Source organism: Porites lutea, chromosome 2 (genome assembly GCF_958299795.1).
Source record: "Porites lutea chromosome 2, jaPorLute2.1, whole genome shotgun sequence".
In the NCBI taxonomy this organism is placed as follows: domain Eukaryota; kingdom Metazoa; phylum Cnidaria; class Anthozoa; order Scleractinia; family Poritidae; genus Porites; species Porites lutea.
Genome location: NC_133202.1, coordinates 19,735,843 through 19,753,177, shown reverse-complemented (window position 1 = coordinate 19,753,177; position 17,335 = coordinate 19,735,843). Strand labels below are relative to the sequence as shown.

Here is a 17,335-nt window from a genome sequence, read left to right as displayed (position 1 = left end):
AGACCTATTCTCAGCGAGCCATCTGAACCTATTCTCAGCGAGCCATCCAAACCCATTCTCAGCGAGTCATCATGAGCTATCATAGTAAGAAATAGGCGTTGACAGGCCAAACACGACTCATAAGCTCGTGATAATGTGAAACGTGACCTTGAGAGTCTGCTTGAACAGTGGTTCTCTTTCTTTTTTTCTCGCGCGAAGGTTACTAGCACTACACAGTGCAAGAGGTGTAGCATTCTAAACTTTGACTGAGTAAATCTTGTTTTTGCTGCACTAAATCTTATATTTTAGAGGTCATGAAGCAGGTTTGTTACATGCATACTGAGTATGAGTATTCATCCCCTCGTCGAGTCACCCTCGTCGAGTCACCCTCGTTGAGTCGTCCTCGTCGAGTCCACGTGTCTCATGGAGTAATTCGCCAAGTAATAGTGCCTCATCGAGTCATCCTCGGCGAGTCATCCTGTGTTATAGAGTTATCCTCGTAAGGTCATAAAGTGAAGTCGAGACGTCCTCGTCGAGTCTTGAGGAGCCTTCGCGTCTATTTATTTATTTTTGAGCGTCGGTAGAAAGATGACTCCGTTCCCAGAAACGGTGAGTGATCCCCCGTTTATAAGACCACCTCGTTATTACGGCCATATTCTTTCAGACCAAACGTAAAAACCATTGAGTCATTTTATTATTTTGTAGACCCCGTTAGTGCGACCACCTTGTTATTACGACCAGGATTTTATGGCCGAACGGTGGTCGCATTAACAAGGTTCCACTGTATCACTATCAGGGGCACCCAACGTCAATTCTCGGAAAATATCTGTTCGAGCTTGTTCGGAAGACGATTTGAGATTTAGAATTTTCGGAAAGTTTGTTGTAAAATTTATTGCTTGTTTGCCTCTCCTAGGATTTTCGAACATCTGAAAAATGGTATAATTACCCATTTTTAACGGATGTTTACCCTAAAAAGGTCACCTAGAATCTTCGGAGGCCTTTTTCTGGCTGAAATTTTCAAAAAGGTAAGTTTTGATCCCTATAATTTTCGGATCACTAGACTTTCAGCTAGGAAATCCGAACAGATGAAAAATTTTTAGTGGATGAAAATATGCCTATATCTACCGTTTAAATACTAAAATACGTTTAGTTATGCTATGTTTAAGTGGTTTTGAACTATATTCTCGTTGGGTACCCCTGCACTATCATATGTGTACCGAAGGGTCATGGCTCAGCTGCGCCGCTTTCACGCAGGAGCGAGAACGATGAGGAAGTTAAGCTGTTTCTCTCTGTAACTGTATTATATTGCCACGATTACTTAAATTTTTTAGTTGAAAAAGCTTTTTCAGGTTAGCTGACTTAAATAAAACCCTTTTTGGCTTCCTACAACGGCTACGAGAGAGACATTCTCTCAATTTCCTTGATTGTTGATGATCGTCTTTTGTTTCACTCTATCATTCAAACCGGTGACTTGGCGTCATTTCCTCAAATCTTACAGATACCGATGTCATCCTTGTTAGCTCGGAATATCAAACCGAGACGTTTGAGAGATGGGCCTTGCTTAATGTGTAAATAAATCAACGGTATATCTACCTAACTATTCTGATTTCCACCTGTTTGGCGGTTCCGTAAGCGTCAGAATTAAGAGAAGAAGGGCAGCGACTTGAAACTTCTCGCAGATAATATTCAATGAAAATTAGGACAAAATATACCTAAACTAGCAGTAATCGGAGCTTAGGAGAGTGTGTTCGATATGTTTGTTAGGCATACAGGTAGCAGTTGAGGGGGAAGGGAGGTTGCGATATAGATAAATATGATTTTTGAACGTAAGGGTTACGTACAGCGAAACCTCTATTTAAACTGTCACGGCGGGGGATCTAGTTCAATGCGCATTCAAACCCCCTCCACATCTTCGAGTTGTCAAAATAATACATTTGTTACTAATGAACTGTTTAGTTTTGGAGCTGCATAAACAAGAACCATGATGCTCGAACAAGATTGTCGGTTACAAACCACTGCCACTTATTGGCGTGAATGCAAGGACCAATTACAATTGTCGATCCCCGAGTGAAAACCCACCCAAAAGGACACTCTTGGGAATCGAATGAAAAAAATACATAAACAAAAGTCTTACCCGATTCTTCTGAGCTAACAACGATGACAACGGTATCTGTATTTGAAGAAATGACGGCAAGTCACCGGTTTGAATTACAGAGTGAAACCAAAGACGATCATCAACAATCAAGGAAATTGAGGAAATGTCTCTCGTAGCCGTTGTAGAAAGCCGAAAAGGGTTTTATTTTAAGTCAGCTAACCTGAAAAAGCTTCTTCTACTAAAAAAATTTAAATAATCGTGGCAATATAATACAGTTACAGAAAGAAACAGCTTACCTTCCTCCATCGTGCTCGCTTCTGCGGGAAACTGTAGTAAAAATTTTATTAGAAAATTAAGGTACAAGTGAAAAACATAACACTCAGTCTGCACGGTCTGCACAGTCTGCAGTCTGCATGGTCTACGTTTCAACATGACCGACGCGATCTTGCACCTAGCAGACCACCGATAAAAAAAATGAAATCTTTGTTACAGAAAACATGGCAGGTGAGGCTTTTTGTATGGAAGGGTATTCGGAAAAATACACCATTGTTACGTTAAAAATAGAAAAGGTTTACACTTAAACAGGTACAGAAGTAACTGTAACTGTAACAGTGTGAGGTTTTTACGTTAAGGGCAACTCCAAAACTAGTTCGTAAACGAGGGAAGGTGTATCTGTCGTCTAAGCATCAAAGCACAGGCGATTTAGGTGGAATGAGATATCCAAATAGGCTTTTAAGTAAGTATTTGCCCCTCTGTACATGCAATTATCCATTTTATGGTGCTTACAACAGTTTGAGGCACCGGGTTAATTTTGGCCAATTTAAGCTTTGTACTGATATCGAGAAGAATCCAGGACATTCACTTTATGTAGATGCTACAAAAACAATTCATGCTCCATACTGTCAACGAAACACTACAGTATTTCAAATACTGTTGGGGAAAATGCTGGACAACAATTTGTCGCAATGAGTCTGTGCGCTTTAATTTACAGTAAGATAACAAAGATTACTTCAGTTGATGATATGACTCAAATAATGATTGTTGGTATTCAATTATATTCTAGTCTGTCACTGCTTGCAAGACAATCTATGTGAATGTTAACAGAATTGCGAGGAATGGTTACAGTGTTTGAGCAATTTTTCCACCTTGAATACAGTGACAGTTATACTTGTAACATCCATGGTGCTCCCAGAATTGGGGGGTATCATTACTGTATATGCCACTCACAGGGTACAGCATTTGAAACACTCTTGGCACTGAACTACAACTCATTCATTTTAACGGTAGCAATTATTGGTGTTGGTATCTACAGCATTGAGGCTGGAGGATATAAAGTATTTGATTCTCATGCTAGAGATATGTATCATGACAGTCATACAGGTCATAGTTAAGGGACATGTATTGTTGGAAATACCATCCATGCATAAATTAGTACAATGTTTTCAGACTCTACGTAGAAATGAGGATATACGTATATGACCTTAAAGGTGTACATATTGCCACCTTTGAAGCTCATCTTTTCTTAAGCAATGTTGAACATTGTAGTATATCAAATGTTAATAGTTACCAATGTTCCTGTAAACAGTGCTGCCCTATAGCAGTTTATGCAGTGTGCGTGTTACTCTCTTATTAATCCTTGTGGATACTGGACTTGAGGAACTTTATTTGCCCTTGTTAGTAACCGGAATACCCTGTACAATGTGATGGGTGTGAAAACAGATCTGTCAGTCAATCTTTATCAAAGTGTCAATATCAGTGTAGCTGAGATAAACCTTACTCTCAGGGCTGTAACCACTTATTTCCTATGTTGTAACTTGGCTCCAAGCATGTCGGCATTGAAGATGTGCATATTTTCAAGCATTGTCATGAAATGACAGGATTATTGTTGTGGATTGGGACATACTGTGTAATGTGGTTTAGCAAACAAGTAGAGTAAAGGATTTATCCTCTCTGGTAAGATATGATGACAGTTGTCTAGCTGCAGTAACGCATGTTTAAAGTATCCTCCGCGTAGTATGACCACGCCCAAGTATACGCTCCCACAGCGTCTTGTTGAACAATATATTAACACGTTCCTCGAAACGCCGCGGCCAAATGTTATCCAAACTGCTTCTTACTGCTGCTTCGAAAAATTTCGGATCGAACGATATCCAAATCGTCCCCCATTGGAGTATCCACTCGACCTAACAAAATCGACCAATCACAAAATAAGGAAAAGAAAATGGACATAAAATAAAGAAAACAGCAAATTCAAATGACCTCTTAGGAAACATGTCTTTCTATGATTGGTGCATTTCGATCCTCTCGTCAAAAAAATGTCAGACGCCAATTATCTTAGGAAGCGAAAGTTTACTTTAACGGGTTCAAAAGGTCATTCTTTGTGATTTGTGATTGGTGGATTTCGATCCGTTTTGTGAGTTTCTGTGTTTGAAAGTTCGTTGCTTGTGATCTTATTGTGACCAAAACCCGACGTTAATATTCCAAATATTTTTGATAGGATTTCATCCCTGGACTTCATACTTCATAATCTTTTAGAAATTACCAGGACTTCTGTATTATTTCCCCGAATTTAAAGTTTTTCGAAATTAAGAATTTTTCTTATTTCTTTCTCCATCGCATTTTCGAAACTGAAAATTTTTGGTCTCTTCTTTCCACGAAAAATAGCTTAACCTGGGGAGTGAAATGGGAAAAATTAAACTTCAGAAAGTCGTAGGAAATTTATTAGATAAGGTTCAAAAATTGTACTCGAATGGAACGACCATCTATAAAATTTTTAGTCATCATAGAAAATGATCGTTATTACTTGCTTCTCTGAACAGAAAACAGTCGTTGGGTACCCGTGGTCACGGTCTGCTTACCATGTGCAAAGCCGTTTGCTGGTCGCACTTCACGGCCTTCTGATCCAGATGCAATTTATTAGCTTTCGAAGTTTGGCCATGCACAAAAAGCAAAATTTCGAGATTTTTGGGACCAAAAGACACAGAAGTCTTGTCTCTTTCTTTTCGCTTACTCTCCTCAGGGGCGGATCCAGGATTTTTTAGGAGGGGGTGCACTCGTCTTTTGCTCTACTTCAACACCATTAAACCACATAGTTTTTTTTTGCAGAATACCAGTTGTATTAGAAACTGCAGGTCATCTCAGGGGGGGGGGGGGTGCGCACCCCTTGCACCCTCCCCCTAGACCCTCCCCTGGTCCTCCCCTCTTCTTTCGATTTTCTTGTCTGTTTTTTTCGACTTCTTTTGCTGGACATTTAGTAGGCTCCATTGTGGTGGGGAAAGTGTTTGGGAAAGCTTTTAGGTCTTAGGATTAGATGAAAGGAATGGTAGGTGGGTAGTTTGGAAATTTTCAGGACAACGTTGATCATTAAAACTGATCAAGAACGAGAAGTCCAAAGACTAGCTAAAGACTACTGCAAAGCGGATTTAAAACAACTTGTATTGTTTTTTATAACAATATTTCGGCTGACCATACCATCCTTCTTCAGGTTTACAGATGTTACTGAACTTATGTGGGAATCACGATATTATATAGAAGGAGAATGTCGCAATAAAAATTGTTTAAAAGGGAGAGGCGGAAATGACGTACAACATAAAAACTGGAAAGGAAAAAATACTAAGGATATGGATTACAACTAGTAATAGTTGACACTACAGCTGCCCCCGTTCTGCATATTGTCGGTGAATAGTATTCTTGCTGGTTGCGTAGCTCTTTGAAATATACCGATTCATAATGAAGATTTTCACACATATTCCATACAATAGGTGAGATAATTATAAATACAGGAAACGCAAGGTTCCATGCACAGTTTCAGCTCGATTTACACAGCTTTGATCAAAACATTCTCAGTTTCGAGAATAGTTTATTCTAAACTATAAGAAAAGATTTAATTAGAAGTTGAATTTTTCGCTATTTCTCTTTCCCTTTTTACATTCAGTTCATTTTATTTACCGGAAAGTAAGCCTTAGAAATTAAAAGGACGTTTGATCGATTCACGCTAGCGCATTCTAGTCTCTGATTTGAAACTTTATAACGGAAGGACATCTGTGAGCAGGGAATAAGTCAGCACAGAATTTGATTGTCGGCGAATTCTGTAAATGTCGATCAATCTGCTAGTGATAAGCTAGCCGTTGTTCACTCGTCTTGCTTGTTTGGGGCTGAGTCTTATTCCGGTCAAAGAGAGGGAAAGAGTGTCTGGCAAGGTTTCCAATATAAATCAAAGATTTGTGAACTAGTGTCTGGCAAACTCTCCAAGTGTTTATATATCTACACAGTTAAACGCACCTTATAGCCTTCGCTGCGCTTAACGAGTGTCTTATGGTCCATAACTTTCAAAACAACTGCTCCACAGAATGTCACTGCGTAACGCAAAAGAGTATCGAAGTATGACTGCACAATAAATGTCACAAAATAATAATTAATAATAGTAATTTAATTCTTATATTGCGCGCTTTCCATGAAACGATCAAGCGCGCATTACATGATTTCTATCTATAATAACTTAATAAAGGGTATCTAACTACTAATTATCTAAAATATACTATGATAAAATTAAAATATACAACATATGTTAAAATACTAGTAATTATCGTGATAAAAATTTAAAAAAAAATCTACCTGAGCGGTCCCTTCTGGATTTTCTGTCTTTACGTCATCCTAACCATTTCGTACTTGCGGGCGCAAACAATAGAAACGTCATCATTACCTACCGATTCCTCGCGGCCCCAGTTCGAGCAAATCGAGATTTTTTCTAGTATACTGACTGTATATTTGAACTGTAAGTACTGTTCTTAATATACGCGCGAGTTACCAGGGTGCCTCCTCGGGATTTCGCCTCTCACCTCTGGGCGAAATCCCTGCGGGGGCAATAATTCGTCACGGCGGTTCAGGCCATGAGGTTCAAGAGTCATGGCCTTATCTGGGGTCTTATCTATCAAATGCGACTCCCTGGCCTTACGAACTGAGTCACGTGAAGAACGAATTTTCTCTAGTCGGGGATTAACTGCATGTCAGTACGAGAATGGTTAGAGTGAGAGAGAGAGTGTTCAGAAAGAGTAGTGGGTTTTAGATTTTATGTTAGTTTTGTCGACTGCACGTCTTTGTTCGTTAAATCTGTCCTTGAGACGTCGGTTAGTTTCACCTACAGTTGACTCCCGATAACCCGAACCCTCGCTAACTCGAACCAAAGTCGATTTCCCCTGGATTTCCTTCTTACATTTACTGTAATTTTACCCTCAGTATCTGGAACCGTCGATAACTCGAACCTCCCCTAACTTGAAGTAATTTTTGTTTCCCTTCAGCTCATTTCTATACAATTTTACCCTCGATAACCCGAACCATGTTATAAGCCCGTGACAAGTCGGGAAAAAAACCTGTTCTGAAGTCCGAAACATTGAATTTATTTCAAAACAACCGAGCAAATTCTTTGTCTTTACTTTTTTGTCACTCCAGTTCAAATTTAGTGTCCATTCCTGTATACTTTGTTGCTTAATTGCCTTTCCTTCCCATCCATTTGCTTGTTTCCTTACTTCCGGTTATTTGCTTCAAACTCCCGATAACTCGAACTCCCGATAACGCGAACTTTTTTCGATTTCCCTTGAAGGTTCGAGTTATCGGGAGTCGACTGTATATAATATTGTGACTCCTACATAAGTTCAGTGACATCTGTAAACCTGAAGAGGGTTGGTATGGCCAGCCGAAATATTGTTATAAAAAAAATACACGTTGTTTTAAATCAGCTTTGCAGTAGTCTTTGGACTTGTCGTTCTTGGTTCTTTATATTTTGGCTGATTAGATATATTTTCTAGAGATCCAACGTTAACAACTAGCGGGATCTTCGTCCACGGTTTTTTGCAGTTAATTTAATCCTTTATTATTAAAACTGATGACGTCACAAGCCGTAGAAGGGACGTGGATCCGCATGGGCTGTTCATGCGCGAATGGGTTAAGCACTCCTTTTCAGGAGAAGAAAGTTGATAAGCCCCCTTCTCTCTTTTAAGCCCTCTTGTCCCCCCTTATTATTCTTTACCAATAAATGATAGTCTGTATTTATTAATCTTGACTGTAATACTTCATGCGGGCTGATCCAGTTGATCTTGGCCTGCATGATCTCCAACTTCTTGTATACTTGAGCTTTTCCACCTTGCGTTCTATTTTTTTTTTTTTTAAGTTGTGATGATCGAAAACTGAATTTCTAGGAATCCTTTATCTCTTTACCGTGCTTGCTAACATCTTTATCATGAGGAGATCTGCAGCCAATAAAGTTTTAAAGAAAAAAGAACAAGAACAACCTAAGAAAAATGCCCAGAAGTTGTCAGCAGAAATTAATTCTGAAATTCTGTTTTCGTCGCCTTTGGTATAATCGACATAATCGTGTGATCGTGTGATCTTTGGCGGGCGCAAATGTTGAACATGCGTACTTAGAGAGCAACGGAGGAGTCCTTGTATTGTTGACGGCTTTAATAGGCAATGGAAAGAAAGAACAATATCTTAAAATCTTCTCATTAAAATTTGACGAACTGTGGCGGAAATCTTTTCCATATCGTACTTCAGTCAATGACAGCCAACCAAGTTTTTCATGAACACTACTTTCTAAAAGAAAAATTCAAAAACCGTTTGCTATTTTTAAATATTTAAAATTGCTAATTGTTAACTCTGTTTTATGAGGAAATCTAGAGGAGGGGCCATTAGAAATAACCGGGGGGGGGGGGTAAAAATTTTCTGTGCATGAATTTTTATTCTAATTCCACTCGTCTGCAGGATTTTTTTCTGAGGCACAAGCTTTGCACGTTATTTTTGCCCCATACATTTCTTCTTTTGTAACCAATCTACGATTTCAAAATCTCGTATCTATGGTTTACCACTTAGCCTGCGTAGCTGGAGGTATTGTGTCGACGCGATTTAAGTTTTTGCGGCGGAGCCGTGATCCAAAAAAGGGAGTGGGGACGAGGCTTACGCCGCTCGTGGCGGCTCCGCCGCCAAATCTCACTCGACTGATCCACTCGACTAGTACACAATACCGCCATTCCGCCAGCTACGCAGGCTATTGTTCAATCATTCTCGTCCCCAGAGCCCGTCGTTTCTTGGTCACGTGGTCTTGAAACGTTACAAATTAAGCCGAGTGGCTCTGGGGACGAGAATGGTAAAGTCGGTACAATCAATAATCTAAGTGAAATCTAAGGGTGTGTTCCTTTCGGTGAATCCAAAAACGGATTTTAGATCTAAGAACGGATTTCGCGTTCCTTTCGGCAAATCCAAATCCGGATTTTTGATCTGGTGAATCCTTTTTGAAAAAGGATTCATTGGATTTGAAATCCGAAGAATCCAAATCCAGATTAACGGATTAGCGATCTACGCTGTTCCATTCACAGTGGATCCGAGATTAGTCAGATGATCCAGCGGTATTTCCAGTTGAAGTATTCCCATAGAGGCCGAAGAGTTTCCTCGTTGCTGTCATTTGCCGCAAAACATCTGAAAACATTAGAAGATTGTTCCTGGTACATTAAAATATCCATATACTAACCATTTGTCTCTAAAGATTGCTTGAAATCAGAAATAAGTAAAAGTAACAAATGAACTGCTATCTAACTACAAACTCGCTTGTGGACGCGACAGGCACTCAATCGTGTTACATAAAAAAATCCGAGCTATGGAACTGGATCAAACTGGCCGACATTCTTTAGATAATTTTCAATTTTAATGGGCTTCTTTCTTTGTCTGTTTTATATGTTCCATCGTCGCTATTCGAACTGCCGACCACTAAATTCTGCACGGTATAATCGCATAATTTGTCAAACAATAAAAAAAGGGCATTTTTTGAGAGGCTGTCGTGCATATTGCACGCGTTGGCGAAAGGTTACCAAGGTTACAAATCCAATTTCGGATTTCACGTTCCTGTCCTCATACATTTCATACATCATGAAAATGTCCCCATACATGAAGTACCTACCACCCTGTCCTACTTTTCCCCGCTGACCAACTAGACTAACGATTGGCGATAGTTAGCAACATGGCGGACAGCTTTGACCTTTTTAAAAGACTAAGTGCAGGAGCATCATTCAATCAAAAGAGATCTCATAATGGCTCGCAAAAGTTAAAAGTAAGTCTAAATCTTGTCTTACTTGTGAAGTATACGACTGATCATTTGGAACCTTAGTACTATAAAGAGTTGATGTCTTCTGTAATTGATGTAAGGTTTAGTAACTGTTACAAGCTAACCATCACATGGTTTGAAAGTTCTCTTTTCGGACATCGTAACTGTATAGAACAAAATTGATCGACTAATTGCGTTCAGTTATCGAGGGAAATCAAGGTCGCCGTAAATATTGTGTTCGATGATGAGCGAACAAGGTGAAAGTTGATTTTATAGTTCAATGGAAATTTCGCTTGATTTCATTATGCATGAAATTGGCTCCGTTGATAATACTAACAAAAGAAGTGTGCGCTAGGTCCATATAATTTTTACAACAGTTGTTTACTATTTCAAAGGATTCTTAACTGAAAGCCTTCGTGCGTGAACATCACCTTGGAAAAATTCTGAAAATTTCGAAAGTGCTGCTCAGTTACAAAATTAGGCAATTTGGTTTCTCCTGTTGTACAAAAAATTGATATTATTTTCTTTTTGATTTATTCACCATTACTTTTTCCAGAAATCAAGTATGCAAAACCAAACAGTGTAACAGGCCTCTTCCCCTGGCCTCTCTCCCCAGTTAAAAAGAAGCCCCCCTCTATCCCAACACATGGTTGTTCAGTGTTGATTAAGATAAAATCTAATAGTAATGTTTTGGATAGTTTATTTTTTTAGAAATATGATTGCACATGAGTTGCTTGCTCAAACAAGGTCTTTACTTTGAATTCGGCTTCACTTAAGAAACCTGAACATATTCTACAATGTTGAACACAGAGGGTAGGGTATGGGAGACTGTGGCAAGCTGTTGACCAGGCCCAGGTTGTTCAAACGTTGGATAGCGCTATCTACCGGATAAATCACTATCCAGTGGATAGCATAATTGATTTCTGTAATACTTATCCGCTGGATAGTGATTTATCCGGTGGATAGCGCTATCCAACTTTTGAACAACCGGGGCCAGGATAGTAAAAGAAGGAATACATGCAAAAGTTGATAGCAAGGAATTGGAGATCTAGAAAGGACTAAACTCGCTTCCAGTGAGACATTGCGTATCATAGCTCAGAGTCAAAAAAAAATTTTTGAAGCTGTACATAACTGTGCAACTAGAAAATGTCAGGAGTCAAGAGTTTCGTCTAGAAAGTTTAGTAGTTAAGGCTACTGGCAAACTCTGAGCTGCATGGTAGCGACAGTTATGGCCAGATATTGGTTTAAAATTTTCATTGTTTGGTGAAAGGAACACATAGTTTTTTTATGCGAGACATTGTATGTGTCACACAAAAGAAACTGCCAAGTCAGAGCTCGAAATTGTGACTGATACAGTTACCAATGTGACTAATATTTTCTCCTTAGTGACTAAAAATTCTGGTTTAGTTGCCAAAGTGGCGACCAGATTTCTCTATATTTTAGATTTAAATTAAATGAGTAAAGTTAACACAAACGTTTGATATTATCTTGCTTTGCTCTCATCATAAAAAATGTGCCAAATCTCATAAACAAAGCCAGTTTACCTCCAAATTTACACCGACTTCTATCCATGGTATTTCCAAATTTGATGGATTGCGCCATCCTATACGGGGCTTCTCACAGGTCACGGGAAAAAGTCAAATTTCACGGGATCTTGAGGGACAAATTCGTGGAAAAATCAGCCAATTTCGAAATAATTTACAGACCAAACTTCGCGAAAAGCAATCAGTAAAAACGGCCGATTTTATGCTTATTTTCAGAGAAAATTAGTTAGAAATCAATCGGTTTTGCTTTGATCAGACCAGCATTTTAAATGTTTTTCTAACAGAGGTCATCATTTGCTCTCTCAACAACAATATGCTCCACAAATGAACCAATGGTGAAGCCTTTAACATCATAACTAGTGCCCAGTTTTTTGCAACATAATCTACGCCTGGTAGCTTTAGGACGTTATTTGCACGTTTCAGCGACGAAGTTTCAAGATAAATTTGCTGAGATAAGTTCCAAATATGTTGTACAGACATGTATTTGACAAAATTTCTACTGAATTTCATGGTATTTTGCGTGCTTTTGTGAATTTCGTGGATTTACATGTACCTGAATTTCACAGCTTCGCGACCGCGCGAAATATCACAATCCCTGAGCTGCGTCATTTACATTATACAAACTGGCGACTAAAAATTTGCATCTGGCGACTATATTTCTCTAGTTGGTCGCCAAAAGGCGACCTGAGGATTTTTTTAATTTCGAGCCCTGCAAGTAGACTTTTTTTTGCTTATGTGATGTTTGCCAAAGTGGAAATCATCAAGGAAATGTTAACGGTATGTTTTCTTACTCAAGAAAAGAATTGACAGGTTAAAATTTCGTAAGTTTCGTGCAAATTTCAAAATTTGCAAAATATCAGATGTCGTTTTTGCACTGAGTCCTCTAATAGCCCACTTTCAATATATCAAAAGGCTTTCTAGTTATAGTTCTATCTTTGGTTTTCTTTGTGCTCAAGTCTCTTCTAGTAATTGAGAGATAAGGGAGTCATGAAAAATTTGCAATTGTGACCCTAGAGCCTCAGAGTTGTGTAAGAAAATGTAATAGATTGAACATGGGCTATTATGGCCAGTAAGTTCAGATTTTAAAATAGTCTTGGGAATCAATGCTCTTCAATCAGATGCATGTAGGAAACTTGTGGTCCCCAGTCAATGTTTACTCAATTTGTATTGATCCTCTTTCTTCCTTCTAAAATTTTGTTCTTTTGCAGGCTTCTAGTGGTAAAATGTCAGATTCAAAGAGTCTGGCCCGTAATTCCCTGGACTTTTTTGGAAGTTTAGGTAACACAGAAGGCCTATCAATGATTGATGGAAATTTGAAAGATGCTGCAAGATGTCTTCATCATCAGAGCATTGAAAACAACAATGCAGTACAGACGGAGGATGGACAAGTTGGTAAGAATGTGAGAAAGGCAAAGAAAAGAAAGAGAGATCCCAAGGAAGGTACTAAACTCATTTACAAGGCAAATAATGTCTTCACAGGTCTTTGATCTGAAATGTACACAAGTAAATAATATTCATACTAGGAATGCATAATTTATATGGCCAGCTTTATTTAAGACTAAAAATAATATACATGCACCAGTAATTACTATGGGTAGTCCCTTCCGAGAGTTTACAAAGCATCCCTTCTATCAATACTGTAGGAGCTAACTAATGATTAAAAATGAAACTTGCATTGTAATAAAAACATCTCCCAAAATTATAAAATATAAAATTCCTGTACGTGTACTGTATCGCAAAACCTTGCAAGGCACAGCAAGAAGCAAAATAATTGTTGGAATAAAGGGAGAAACAAGCCAAGGGAAAAAATGTGATGAAAATAAAAAAAAAAAGCTAAAAATAACAAATAGACATAAACAAACAAACAAAAAGAGTCAGTTGAGAGTCGAATCTGGCTCACTTACATTTTGTTGTTAGGTAACTGGGGGAACTAAGGAGATATTTACACTGTATACTCAACTTGTGCTTCTGCCTAATGCTAAAGCGAGATAAGGCACGTGCCACATGCAGCAATGCAAATTCTGACAAATAATCCTTGCTTAGCCCGAAAAATAATACAACAAAATGTGATAGATGTAAAAATGTGCTCTAAAAATGCCCGTGGTAGGAATACATGTATAAAAAATACTTTAAAAGAGCTGCATCTATTGTTTTCTGTCTTGTTTATGTAGGGCAAAAAACAATAGACAGTTGCTTGTTTCCCATTACTGGTCCATGCCTGGACCTGAATAGCTACATGTGTGTAGTTTTTTTTGGTCGTGATCGAATATCATGATTTTCTGATTTGTTTTGACTTTACAACTGTTGACTAGATTGCAGAACAAAAACGCGGTAATTCTGGCCTTGAAGGAATTATCCCAAAGCATTTTTTTGTTCAGAAGACGGTTTAAAAAGTTCGAACTGCTCGGTCATTGTTTACTGTAAACGATCCTTGCCAACTCCCTTCTGTGAATATTGACATGTGACTCCACCCAACTGTCACGCACATGCAAAAATTAGGCCAATCGTGAGGCTCATAAGAAACCCGTAAGAAACCCGCCTATCAGAAATGCTCACATATGTCCTTGTGACTCTGCAGGATATTTGAACGAGTTTTTGTGCACTAATTCACAGACGGACTAAACAAATGGTTTAGATGAGTACGTGGGCCGGCTGCAACGTAGGCTAGTTTAACAATAAAGAACGAAAAATGCAAATCCTGGTCATTTTTGAATGTATCTTTTAGCCACGAACAATGAATATCGTAGATAGGACATTTCTTAGCAATTTTTTTAGATTTTGGCCAATTACCTTAGATTCAAGAGAGGTTAATATAGAAAATAACCCAAAAAAGGTTAATGTTTTTTCTCATTCTACACTCTACATTTGGCTTGTAAACTCATCACATTGTCACGTAAACTCGTCATTTTGCTTATGCATTCAGTTAGTTTTTTCCTCTATAAAGCGACGGTTGCCTAAACATAACGAAAGCCATTATTATTAAGGCACCCCATGGCCAAGTATTGGTCAGCACTATTGACCAATGCTTAATTGACATTCATACATCCACCAAGTTTCAGTCAATATGTTGGTTGATTTTGGCAGACCAAATGTTGGTCAACACGTCAACTGAGTACCAGCTCTGTAAGTTGATTTAAGCCTGCCTGGCAGGTGCAAGTTAGTTTTTTGGTTATTTTTTATAGAGCATGCAAGTGGAACAAACAAAAGGGAGAGGATGAGCCTGTAGTAAAGGCCATAGTTTTCCATTTTCTACATTCTCTAATGGTGCATAGAATTCCTTTGGCTAAGGGTGCATCTTGGGAATTAGTTGTTACCTCAATGCAAATTATATTAATCAGTCAGAGGAAATTTGAGTCTTGTAAACAAAATACACATGCTGGTGTTGCACATTTTTAGATGCAGATTACAATATTGCAGAAGAGCTGCTTCAATCGTGCTTGTCTTGAAAGATCTTAGCTCAAAGAGATTTTCATTTTATAAGAAAAGCATTAGGCCATTTTTTTCTTGGTAAAGATCTCATGGCAGTACAGTTGACTCCTGATAACTCAAACGCTTGCTAACTCGAACCTCATGCTAACTCAATCCAAAGTTGATTTCCCCTGGATTTCCTTTAATACATTTAATGTACTTTTTTTCATGGTAACTTGAACCCTTGATAACTTGAACGTCTCACTAACTCAAAGTAATTTTTGTTTCTCTGCAGATCATTTCTATATAATTTTACCCTCGATAACCCAAACCATGTGTTAAGCACGTAACAAGTAACAGACTCAGTGGGCAGGGCATGTTATTTGCTGTGGGTTACCAGTGGAAAACTGAATGAATTGAACTGAATGTCCAAGGTGTGCTTATCCTTAGGTTTAAGGATTAGTGCAGTCATTAGGGCAGGGCCTTCTGGGTGGGAGGTTCAGAGCCTGAATCCTTGTTTTGGCTTGTTTCCTTTAATACAGCTCAAAAAACTAATACAACTCAAAAAACACACCGAGCAAACACAAACAGATAGAAATAGCCATGAACTTTATCAGAAGTTATCATGGTATTTGTTACTTACTTGCTCATTATGAGCCACAGGTTTGATTTTTGTGCACGTGCTAGGGATCCTAAATTACCATGGAGATACCCACAAAATGGACTCATGATCAAGTAACTACAAGGCATTATTCTTGTAATTAGTTCACACATTTCCTTGTGCTTCTCAAGTGTGCACATTAGTCACTTTGTGTCAGTTCATCTGTCCACAAGACACTCATTTTTAGGACAGGGCACAATTTGCATCAAATGTGGTTAGTTTATACCACCAGATAAGAGCAAGATATTTTAACTATGGTTCTTGTTAAAGTGAATTGCTGATTGAAAATATGTCATGGTTCAGGTTAAAAAATGGCTGTATCAACAAGATCACAAAGAGACATATTTTTTCATTAAGCGAATAAAAAAATCTGGTGCTTGATGAAGGTGGAATCAAACATCCCGCCAAAGTAATATTCACTGAGTTACATATTGCAGTCTGAAATGGGTTCAATACACTGTAGTTTAATGCAACAAAGAGTTCTGAATTTTATTTAGTATTATATTTGTTCGCCTATATAACATAAGAAAGAACTTTATTATTTTTTAAAAAAAGATAGAGTAGTGGCTTGTTGTGCCTCTAGCATGTGGAGTTCGAGCACAAGATTAAGCTTGACATCATCAAAGCCAATTTGATAAAACAGGAATCATGTTTGCAGAAGAAAGCAAACTGAGGAAAAAAATGTATACTTACCTTTGGATTTGTGTAGATCCTAGATTGCTATTCAATAAAGCTCAAATATTATAATTTAAAGCGCATTTAGAGAACCAAAATGCTCGTCCCATCCACAATAATGTGCAAGATATCCTGTGTTCCTTTCACCATTGTGATAAGTGCTTCCCTTTGAAAAATGTGAAGGCAAGAAATGGCAGAAGTGGATATTTTAACAAGACTTTGTTGTCCAAGGGCTACCCTGCGAGGCGACAACCATTCAAATCTGTCCAGAAATCTGAACGAATAAATTAAAAAAACAGGTTTTTTTCCTGTTCTTGACCGGTTTAGAGTATTGTGTGAGTCTTGCATAGCAGATCAGAGTTGTCGCCATTTTTTTATTCCCTTGAAACTCACGCCATTTGACAACAGACCGAACGATTGATTTTGCTTGCAAATTGTGTTACGAATTTCGCACATGCATGCTAGAAAACTGAACAGTTGTCGGCAGAGGCTACTTTTTGCATGCCAGCTCACACAGTGAAAATGTAGCCTCAGCTTGCATGGTAGCCAAGGGCCTTCTCAAATCCATAAAAAGGAAAAATATTTTATATAAACTCTTTCTCTGTAATCCCTCTTCTGACTGCGAAAATCAATACAAAAAATATAGAAATAAATTATCTTGTTCTTTACGTGCCGCTAAATGTATGTATATTTCGCAAAGAAATTAGAAGAAATCTCAGATACAGAACATAGCAAGAAAGTCTCAAAATCAGGAGGCATTATTTACAAATCAAGTTTCTGCCTTAATTTTTTTCGACAATCGCAAAACCATGGTTGTGGAACTGGGATTCTGTTTCGAGACTCTGTCAATGATTCATTAGTGGATGGGAAGGAAAACAAGTCCT

At 38.3% G+C, this 17,335-nt stretch overlaps 1 protein-coding gene across 1 annotated transcript in view; it reads left to right on the top strand.

Moving 5' to 3' along the window:
- The first annotated feature begins 10,047 nt into the window (after positions 1–10,047).
- The window catches only part of LOC140927969 (probable ATP-dependent RNA helicase DDX52), a 138,576-nt gene continuing 131,288 nt past the window's right edge, over positions 10,048–17,335 (top strand). The window contains exons 1-2 of the mRNA XM_073377672.1: positions 10,048–10,169; positions 12,916–13,147. Coding sequence (XP_073233773.1) covers positions 10,080–10,169; positions 12,916–13,147 — 322 coding nt within the window. The 5' untranslated portion in view covers positions 10,048–10,079. The remainder of the gene's footprint in view (positions 10,170–12,915; positions 13,148–17,335) is intronic.